Genomic DNA, 11,906 nt, shown 5'->3' with positions numbered 1-11,906 from the left:
GTTTACCTTCAGTCTCTGAAGACGATAGTTTGGTTATCGAAACGCGCTTCAAACAGTGTAATTATGAGTGTTGCTGTAGTGGTAGTGTAAACATTGTATTCACTATGGAAAAGTGTATAACACTTTTTTTGTACATGTTAATTTTTGAAAAATAAGTGTGTTAAGCAATTAAATAATCATGTTTTGCTTCTCAAATATAAAGCTTCAGTCATAAAGTATAAAAATACCAGAAAGCTTTTTTTTAATATCGTCGTAAAAATAGCCAGACTATAATGGAATAAATATAAGGCTAGAGAGTTTCTACCACCACTGTATAAATAAATAAACCTTCTAAATGACAGAATCAATGATAAATATTTGTTTTATTATAATATTATTGTGAATACATCGACTTTTCATTGAATAAGATACATATAGTCAGCTAAATTATCCTCCTTAAAATTATGTCATCCTCCTTTCGTTCCTGGAACAAGAGAAAATAGTATAAGTAAATTCTTATAGAGTGAAATGAATTGGAAAGATCAGTACCATGTTTAAAATGACTTGAATTCTGAAAGATATGAACAGTCTAATTTGGTAATAAACCTGGATTTACTTTTTATCAAGTATTCCCTAAATTTAAATTATTAGTTTCTGAGATATTCTGATTTTTCTGTATAATTCAATGATAATCTACCTATATTCTATCATATAATAATTAATTGTGAATTGGCTATGAATTATTTCCTAAAAAATGATATTTTATCATTACTGTTTGGTACTGTAAAGGTTGAATTGGAAATACAAAGAAAAACGAGTATATTACAAAAAAATTACAGAAAATAAACAATAAAAAACTCTCCTATTCACTACATTATATGTACACGTCTTGATGTTTACAATATGTGTTCGAAATGACATCGAAAGACATCGATGCATGCTTGAAATCATGTCATCTCTTGTTGCTGGTATTTTGTATACTTAATTTTTAATGTGACCCCAGATAACCCAGATAAATGAGTTCCTTCTATTGAAATCCGATGGAAATAGTTCATTCAGTTCACCATTAATTTAGCGTCGCACCATCTTGCAAGAGCCGCATCCTTTGACGTGTACGAAGTGAAACTTCTTCCAATACTAGAAGTGATTGGGTCACTAGAAAATCTGAATACATCTCAGAGTTTGATTGCTCCTCAATAAAATTATGGTCCTACTACATATTCTACTACAACTTGCTTTTGTAGGTTGCCGCCTTTCATAAAAAACTTTTATCATCCATAATATACTCTTGCCAACAGTGAAACGTTTTTATTGCATTCTACCAATATTCACATCATTCATTTCATCAATAGTGAAATTCATTTTTGCCCTATCAATTTTTGATAAATAACTCGCAACTAATTGGTAAATGATTAGATATAGGTACATAATCATTGTTTTGTATGAAAAAAAAACTGAGAAAATAATGTATTAGTATTTAGATTCACCCTATATTAGACTCAATTAATATTAACGGAATAAATAAATTTACAAAATCTTCAGTACCATTCGAATACTTAGCTGTAACATTCTTGTATTACTCTTACATTGTATAGGGTATTGAGTTTGTTATGATTTTTTGAGAATATTGGTTATATCTTTCTAAGAAGTCAAGCTGATTTCAAATTTGCAATAAAATATAGATTTTTCTTTTAAAAAAATGTAACTTTGTAACGTCTCAGCTAATGAGATCATAATTTTATATTATAAAAAAGGTCTTTTTGGTTTTAACCTTATTTCCATTGCTTTCACTCAAATAAATTATCATACCAAGCTGAACTAGTGAACCAATTTCTACAATTTCCAAACCTCATAATTTTTATTTCCAAGACACAATTGGTGCAATCTTTTTAGATAGAGAACGTAAATAAAGGCATTATTGGAGCATTCATTAAGTAGGAAGACAAGGATACCATATTCCACCTAAATTAGGTGAGGTCCACATCGTCAACCGACGCTCAGTATACTCGGATACTAAACAAGAAACTAAAGATGTCTTTAATGAATGTAATCCTGAAGTGAATTTCAAATATTTATGTGGTATTGAAACCAAGATCAAGTGGTTAGAAACATTAAATGATTCTGCTGTTCGTAAACGTATATCGAATATTATTATTCATCTGTTAGCTCCTGAACAAATAACTATAGGTACTCAAAAATACACTATCAAAACCCAACAATTTATCAAAGATATCAAACCATTGCTTGCTGACATGCATAATATTGATCCTGCTCGTGCCGATAGATCCCTCAAAAATAGATTTACAAGAATCACAAAAAAATTGAAGAAGGCTAGCGAGTTGCTGATTTTTTTCCAGTTGAAACTTACCTTATTTAAGACTTCTCTAGAATTTCAGCTCAATGCACTCATTACTTTGGTAGATGTGATTTTTTGAATATTTGTATGTTTCATATCGATATTTGTCCATACGTATTTCCGATAATTGTTAAGCATTCGAGTTGCTGATTTTTTTCCAGTTAGGCCTTACCTTATATGAAACTTCTCTAGAATTCCAGCTCATGATTTGTATTCAGTAGATGTTACACTAATAATTCCACTGGAAGCTGTGGCTGTCACAGCCTGTGCCCCTCAAAAAATCACAATTTGTACCATTTACATCCCTCGGAGCTACAGCCTCGATGAATATGACCTAATTGGATTCTAAACATTCATTTCAATCAGTAATGTCACTGGTTTCATGTATTATTACATTCGTCTTCTCTTCTACTGATTCTGCCAGTAGGAAACTGAAGAAAAACAGGTGAGATTCTATACCTATAGTGTCTCAAAGAAATAGTCGCTGGAAGTCACTGACTTTTTTTTATTATTAAATTCTATGGCTATCAATGATTTATTCATTTCCAATAGAGCACATTACGAATTTCTAGAATAATGATCAGCTTAAAGTACAAAATTTCCGACTTGACTGATACTTCCATTCCATTATCCATAGGATATTATCAAATGAACGTACTCCAAGGAGTAACGATCGGAAGTCTTTTTATACGTAGAATGTGCCACGGATTTGTGTGCATGAAACCAATCAAATATGTGATACGTGCAAGGCCGCTGGGCAATAAAAATTATGATTACAGTTATTAATTATTTTCGCATGTTATATTTAGTTCCCAAATTATAAAATTATGAGCTAGAAGATTCCTATGTTCATTTTATAAGTAGTTTTAAAGGACTTTCTTGGAATTACAGTCCCTATGAACTTGATTTTTGAGGGATTGATTCTAAATTTGCATTTCAGTCAAACATATTACTGGTTTCTTGTATTATTACTTTTGGTCTTCTGTTCTACTGATTCTGTCTGTAGGAAACTGTAAAAACTGAACAGGTGCGATTCTATACTTATAGTTTCTCAATATTAATTTTTTTATTATTAAATCTTGCGGCTATTAATGATTTATTCATTTCCAATAGAGCACATTACGAAATTCTAAAATAATGATCAGCTTAAGGTACAAAATTTCCGACTTGACTGATACTTCCATTCTATTATCCACAGGATATTATCAAATGAACGTACTCTAAGAAGGATCGAACAAAAGTCTGTTTATACTTGTAGAATATACCGCGGATTTATGTGCATTAAGGGACTTTTTTACAGAATAAAATAAATGTGCCAACATTTAAGGATAGTTAAGTAAAATCACTCTTGATCATATTTGTTATTATTTCCCCACTTCATTAACAAAAGCTTCTAAAAGAACTTTTCATTATATGCTGAAATACGAATATAGGTTATCAGTTCATAGCATATCAAGAAAGTTATGCTGTTTCAAATAATTGTTATTTAATATGTCACAATTATTTCCTTAAAGTTCACTAATGTAATGATTCGCCATTATTCCATCCCCTTATTATCATCAAGATACTGTTCAGATAAGTATATATGTGAATGTGACATATAAATCTAAGGGTACATAACCCCTGTCAACAAAAAAGCAGGTAAAATCACTATAGATCCTTTTGAATTCGAAAAATAAAAAAAATCACTCCCTGCTTGCTACTGTGTCTACTGTAAGTACTGACACTTCGACAATGTTGAAAAGCACTTTTTTAAGGTTCCTGTGAAGGAGTCCAACTGTTTATTCACTGACATTACTTGAAAAAGTTATCGAGAATGTTTTGGCTCATTGGACTTGAAACTGATATGTTTAAAGTTGTCTCAACGTTGAATGGGGATCTATTTTTCTATTTTACATGTGATCTATACCGACAAAAGGGAATTTTGGCTATTATGTTTTTAGAAAAGCAAACAGAAATTGACACTTGGATTTTTTCGGATGGATTATTTGTAAATTGATCGGTAAAGTCGAATAACAATCCTGAGAATTATTCTAAATTAAATAAAATGTTTTCTATAAAAGTCACTAAATCTATACAAGAAATTCATATGTTACAATTGGGAATTTTTAATATAACCTTCTAGAAGAAATTCGTAAATCTTTTTCTTTCGTAGGTATTGTCACTTTGCTTAAGACAGAGAGAAAACGCTTTATTCTCAAAAAAGTGTTTTTTCTGTAAACACACAAATAACTAAATAAATACACAAATAGAATAAAATATAAAGTATACACACTAAAACTACAATGATTATGACATTACACTTTAAAATGTACATTGTAAAAATTTCTCTATTTAATATCCACGGCAACCCTAAAATATGTTATAAGTTGTATTAAAAATCAGTATTAACATTAAACCAGTGTGTATAATGCTCGGAATAGAATATATTAGTCTTTTACACCGTAGGAAGTACTTTCCAGTGAATATTTCTCAAAATTCTTGGGAAATGCGAGAAAAGATGTTAAAGATTTCTTTTAAGTTGGCAAATTATTGTGCACTTTTTTCGAATTATACAATATTGAGCTCTTAACTAGTTCTGAACATAGATAAAGATCGTGATCCGCGTTCCTAAGTGGACAGTAGTGCAATAACCTTTCTGAAACATGAGAAATGTGCTTATGGATTAGGCAAACGGATTCAATGATGAATAAGGAAGGAAGAGTCAATATTTTGAATCTTCTAAAGAAGTGTGGGCAGTTAGTGCTACTGTTTAGTCTGATTAAATATTTAATAGCTCTCTTTTGTAGTTTGAAGATTTGCTCAAATTGAGGGCATATCGGGTTGTGATTCAAAAAGGACAAAATAAACTGTTATACAAGGTTGATAAGTTAAGTTCTTTAAAAACTGATCATAGCGCAAAACAGACAGAAGAGGCAGAAAGCAACGATATGTATTTTAAAGAATTGTCTGCAATAAGCCCTAAGAATTTTATAGATTCAAGCCACGTGAGAGGTCTTAACCTGAAAATATAGTACTGCAATTTGTTAATTAAAATAAAATCGACAAAATCGAAATCAGCGAAAGTTGTTGCAGTGGAGTGATGATTGTTTAGGCTAGTGAATATTATTAAGGATGGAGAATGTAGCATAATTTGTACATTTGTTACTTAAAAATCCAAATTGATGGGTAGTAAGTATTCATTATTTAGACAGAGATGATAAAAGATTGCATGTTCTTTGCAGATATACATTAACCTTTAGTGGACCAGAGTTTATTTTGTTTATTTTTAATACGTAAAACGTTCTAAATACAATTTGTCGTTATTGCAGATGTTAGTTTTTGTTGGCAAGTGTCGAAATTATCCAAAGAAGTGAGAAATGTTAAAATAAGTGAATAGACCGTGAGAAAGTGATTTCCTACAGATAAATTATTTTACATGAACAAGCGTATATTGCGGAGAGTCATCCAGTTTGTCAAAAATCACTTATGATACGAGAAGGCATAACCTTTGAAAATTACTCGGTGTTAATGTGAGTGTTTATCTAAAATGGGTCGTTGAATGCGCATAGGTACCTGGCAAAAGGTTCTAGAAGAACATGTTTTATCGTTCATGATTATTCTTGGAGAAGATACAATCTTTATGTACGAAAATGAACTGATAATGATGGAATAACTACATTTATTAGTTTTGCTTGCAGTCCAGGTGTCTAAATCTGATAGAACCTGTTTAGGAAGAGAAAAATTCAGGAGAATTTCGCGACATATTGATACACATATGGGAAAAGGTTCTAGAAGACCATGTTTTATCGTTCATGATTATTTTTGGAGAAGATACAATCTTTATGTACGGAAATGGACTGATAATGATGAAATAATTACATTTCTCAAGTTTGCTGGCCGTCCAGGTGTCTAAATCCGATAGAACCTGTTTAGGAAGAGAAAAATTCAGGAGAATTTCACGACAGATTGATACACATATGGGAAAAGGTTCTAGAAGATCATATTTTATCGTTTATGATTATTTTTAGAGAAGATACAATCTTTATGTACGAGTCCAGGTCTCTGAATCCTATAGAATCTGTTTAGGGAGAAAAAAATAATTCGATTTATTCGGAGGTTTAATTTATCATAAGGTGAAAAAAGCGAATTGTTGGTTATTCAGTAAATAATAGTTAGTAGGGACTAGGAAGTGAAGAAACCCGGCACTAGTTATCGGTTTCTACGTTACTGGGACAGATGGTTAAGATGTTGTTTATGTTTGAACGACGTAATAGGCAGAATCAGAAAAAAATGATAGCTTCCTTTTCAGATCTACTTCCACATTTTATCATCGCGCAAAATGAAGGTATAGTAAAGAACTTTTCGATTCACATGAGATTGGCAGATTAAATGAAAGTTGGATATGTGTGTCGTCCATCAGCCATATTTGTTTTCAAGTAACAGCTATTTGAAAAGGCATATTCTTATGGTATTGTTCCTGACCTCCTGATATTTGTTTATTTCTGTTGATTATGATTTTCTCTATTGCCACTTTGACTTCTTTATAACTGATTTCTTCTACGTGGCAATTTCATAAGTGTAAAATTCCTCACCTACCCACATCAATCCGTACAGTTTTGCTGTAAGCTTCAAAGAAGATAAATATAATTCAAAGTGAACAAAATATTATTTATTATTGTTACCTATTTGATCCATAGACAATCTTATTAAATTATACTTTATTGTATATTATCTATCTATCAATTCTTTGCTTTATCTATGAATTTTTTTCAAACTAAATATGAAAATCCACAAAGAAAACATTTCCCCCAATAATTTGCTATTAAATAACTTTGTAATATTTTTTTTTTGACAAATTGTTTTTACTGGGTGTTTACAATTTACATTGTCTTTAATACTAGGAAAATCATTTACTATATTCGCTAGTGGGATTCTAACTACTTCATAATTTTCTCATATGATAGCTTATACTTAGCTGTTAATTATGTTAACAATTATAATGATTAGTATTTTTGTTAACAATTAAAAACTGATATTCCACATTACTCAGACAATTGCTATAATTCACATATTGCTTTTCCTTTAATATAATTCCTCAGGTAAATCATCAATAAATACCGCATAATGTGTAGACATCCATAAATAATTTTAAAGATTTATAGCTTTATCATATTTCTAATTTCGAATGCTGAGGGTCGTCTCTATTATTGATTCATTGATATAGAATGAATGAACTAACATAAGATTTAAATAATTTGAGACATCTGTTTACAAGTTAATATATGTAACATGTTAACGAAAAGGGCCTGGATGAAATGCGCATCGAAAGATATGCAAAAAAGGGCACAACCCTTTGTATGTAAAAGGGACACTGCTGCCATTTGTTTCAAATGACCTTTAGACATTTTTTGTTTTGTTGCTGTATCACTCCCCTTACAGACGGGTTTAGTATCGGGATATGGAACGTTAATCTTTAAAGTCATTTAATTAATTTAGTTCTGAATATTTCAATTTTTCATTTAGTGATTACGTCGTTTAATATTTGATCATCAATTATCATATATAAATTATATTAACATAAATATTAATTCATCTAAATGTTCTTGATTTTAGGTCTCTTCTGTTTCAAAATTGGTTTTTTTGATAATTTTTAAAAGAAAGATACACTTTGACGTTTCGACTTTTCTTTAAGTATTTATCAAAATATATATTAAATATAAGCAAAAAAAAAATAATTTTGTAACAGAAGAGACCTAGAATCAAGAACATTTAGATGCATTATCATATAATATTTGTAGGTACCGAGGTTGGGTTTCATTGTTTCATAAAATTTTCTCGTCAAAAAATATGCCGTGTGTAGTAGATCTGTTCTTATCCAGGAAACAAAAAGTACCATGAATAATAATAAATAATTTATAATAAATAATAATAGAATTTTTTAGAATCATCCTGATATGTACGATTTTTTGATTCAATACTTTCTCATCAATGCGATTATAGTCATTGACTCCTAACCTAGCCTAACCTAACCTAATCTAACTCAACCCAACCTAACCTAACCTAACGATTCTTAAATTAAAAGGCTTTTCGTGGAAAATTCAAAATACGCAATTTTTCGTTTTCGTCTTCGTTTTTACGGCGGATTTACGACAAAAAATATGGGAAAAAAATTGAAAAATGTTTGTTTATTCATATTTTATCTCACTTAAAGATTTCATATGGTTTTCTGACTTTAAATGTTATCATAAACGCTCTAGAAAATCGAAAAATTATCCGATTTCGATGCATTTCCAATTTTTCAAAGATAATTTTTACTATTGTAGGTACACTTGATTACAATAAGTGATCTTAAGAATTTTTTTGTTCATATAATTTTAATGATTACTTAATAAAAAAGGTACAAGTGATTATATGGGAGAAAATTTCAATTTTAAGAGAAAATTTCAACATTGTTTTATAATTTTTTCTCAATTTTTTCGTTTTTTTTTCTGTGTAGATTATGGAAAAAAATATAACGTGCATGAGTGCATTTTCATGAACACTTAAAGCGCTGAAACCAATATAAGTTCCCATAATTTTTTTCGTAAATCCACCGTAAAAACGAAGATTTAAATAAAAATTCATCGAAATCGGATGATTTCTAGAGCCAAAAAACGAGGAGACCGCGAAAAAATAAAATTACCAAAGATCTAGAATACCGATTTGAAGTTTTTCTCCCAAATTTCAAAATGACTCTTTTTATTAATTTGCAACCCCTACTTAGAGGATATTCTCAAAATAGTCTTGATTAAGATTAAGGACAGTTCAAAATAACATAAATCGAAAAGAAAATTCAGCCAAAATTAGCATTTGGACACTCATTTTCTTAGAAACACAAACTTGAATATCAAGTAGTCTAGTCTTTGATTTTGTGGACATTTCTTAAATCCACCTAAAACCCTTTTGGAAATAATCAAATTAAAAATAACTGATGAGAAATTTACTATTACATTTGCTTTGTATATTTTCAAACTAACTTTGCGTTTAGTAATAATTCCCAATCCGAGAACTGTCAGTATGATGTCACTGAAAATTAAAAATGTTAGATTTTTAAAGCTATAATTTAGTTGTAGTTCAACTAAATTTCTAAGCACGTTTCTCGGAGGTTTTATTTTGTATTTCATTTTTGGCATTTTAATTTAATTTTTATTTCAAACCCGTCTTCAATATATACAGATGTGTTGATGGTTGCATCTTGGTAGTCGTATAATAAATATAGTTCACCTGATAATCTTAATAATTACTTTGTGCATATAGACAAAAATGCCCATAGTTTTAGCAAATTTACAAAAAAATACTCATCTGGAACTGATGAAAATGTTTTCAAGTCTGTTTGACCACCCATTCTCCCTCTTAAATAATGTCTACTCCAGCCTAAACAGCCATCACTGCACATCAATATAACTTTTTGTGACTTTTCTATTGTGTTAATCATAATATTTTAAATAACAATTTGCAGTATTACGGCTTCAGGGGAACACCTCTTGTATGGTTTAAGTCAACTTGTACAGCTTAACACAACGATGTCATCTTGCAAGCCAAAAGAACGTGGAGTGCGACAAGGTTCAGTACTAGGGCATGCTGCATACTGGTTTAAATTTGCTATGGACCTATATACTAATTATTACCTATATATTTATTTGGTAATTTTTATGTTTTTTTTTTTAGTTTTTACAAGCTTTTGTCTACATGTAACAATTTTTTGACAATAAAGCATTTCTCCCTATTTTTAGCTTTTCAATTAAATTTTTTATTTCAAACCTGTGCTTAATATGTACGGATTTGTTGATGGTTGCATCTTGGTAGTCGTTTGAAAAGTTATACACAGGTAAAGCTGATAAAAAGGTATTAAAAATATCAGTAGGAATATAATGAGTAACAATAATGAATCCTCAAAAATATAAAATATTTTATAAAATAAAGCTACTACAAATTTATTAAGGTAACTTCAAACTTACATATTTGTCGGTGACAAAAACCTCAATCATTTTTACTGTCAATAATGTAATTCATTTATAAATAAACGTAATGTGTATTGCGAAGTCGAAAATATACAAATATTATTTTTCAATATAACCTATCTGGTTCCATTTAAAATTCGATTAATAATAATTATAATATATCTTTGTTTTCTATTTCGAAATAACAATTCCCTGATGACTAATTTCACAGATCAGTTCCTCATTATGCCCCAACCGATCATACAATAGTGAAAATCCCGACAAGTGCCAAAGTAAATAATACGAAATTGCGGTTGAATCTTTCGGCAAATATTGACCTAAGACTAAGCCTAGTCGGCTACGAAAACAGTTGCGATTGTCACATAAACTGTTGAGTAGCGAATTATGGGTCACGTCAATTTTGCACGTGTCTTTAGTCGGTCCTAATGACAGTTTGATGACAGGTTAGTTGAAAAGTAGTAGAATTATCATTCAGTATATCATTATTGAAACATGTAGCCCGAAATTAAAGGACTGCCGAGAGGAAATTGAGAATATATTTCGATATAGCAGGCGTTCTGTTATAATGAAAATTAGGGTGCACATTATTATTTTTTTTTTTTTGGTAATATAAAACAAGTTGTACCATTCAATATATTTTTAGATAACTATTTATGCTTACCTTGGTGGTCCATGGCACCGAGCTGCTACGCCATGGTGTACATGATGACCATGAATGTTGTTGGACATCCGTAACTGTAAAATAAAAAGAATTTAAAATCGAAAATACCAAAAACATTCTTTGTCTTTTTATATCTGAACGAAGACAATAAAAAACGTAGAGATCAAAGGAAATCTATCGCATTTTATCATTATAACGAGAATCGAGGGTGGCATTGATGCTAAAGGGCGCGACCCTTTACAAATGCCACGTTAATAATATAGGAGAGATCAGATGCATAGGGACCAAACAATCTTTTTATCATAGCGGATAAAGACTTATTTTACAAAATAACTTTATACAATCTGCATTGGTGCATATATAAAATATACTACTTTGGTGTATATTTACACAGAAGTAAATACATTTTGATGACTCTACGATGTTGAAAGCAAAAACTGGTCAAATTTAAAAACTTCTTTATGACTATTATCAACGAAAAGGTTCGTTTCAACACATCAAAAACCGTCGTTCCCGTAACTGTCTTTCCGATACTTGGTCGATAATACTGTTACGAGAACCTTGCATAGCAGAAGATTGCTCATAAAATATCATTTAAACCTTTTCAAGAATGGTCCATACTAACAGGTTGGAACAAACCTAAACATTAATTATGTACTGCACAGATTAAAGGTCGATCAAATACTATCTTTTCAATGGCGAACGTTGTGGCAATGGTATTCCGGAAATCACTTAGATCGGTGAACAAAGTAGACAGTATAAAATGGGAAGGAGAAGTTTATAAATGGACATTAATAGATACATAATCAACACCACATGAGCCAGTTACTATCGAAATCTAAAAGTAGACAATGTATCGGTGCACCTGCATTCGTTACTTAAAAATCCAAATTGACGGGAAGTGAATATTTTATATTTAAACAGAATT

The 11,906-nt window shown here is 30.3% G+C and overlaps 1 protein-coding gene across 1 annotated transcript in view; it reads right to left on the bottom strand.

Annotated features, from left to right (window-relative positions):
• Positions 1-347: 347 nt before the first annotated feature.
• The window catches only part of LOC130446758 (protein big brother-like), a 121,222-nt gene continuing 109,663 nt past the window's right edge, over positions 348-11,906 (bottom strand). Inside the window, exons 4-5 of the mRNA XM_056783186.1 lie at positions 10,979-11,052; positions 348-463 (exon numbers count right to left, since the gene is read on the bottom strand). Coding sequence (XP_056639164.1) covers positions 442-463; positions 10,979-11,052 — 96 coding nt within the window. The 3' untranslated portion in view covers positions 348-441. The remainder of the gene's footprint in view (positions 464-10,978; positions 11,053-11,906) is intronic.

Source organism: Diorhabda sublineata, chromosome 7 (assembly GCF_026230105.1).
Source record: "Diorhabda sublineata isolate icDioSubl1.1 chromosome 7, icDioSubl1.1, whole genome shotgun sequence".
NCBI lineage: Eukaryota > Metazoa > Arthropoda > Insecta > Coleoptera > Chrysomelidae > Diorhabda > Diorhabda sublineata.
The sequence above is the reverse complement of the archived record's forward strand: the minus strand, read 5'-3'. Positions and strand labels throughout refer to the sequence as shown.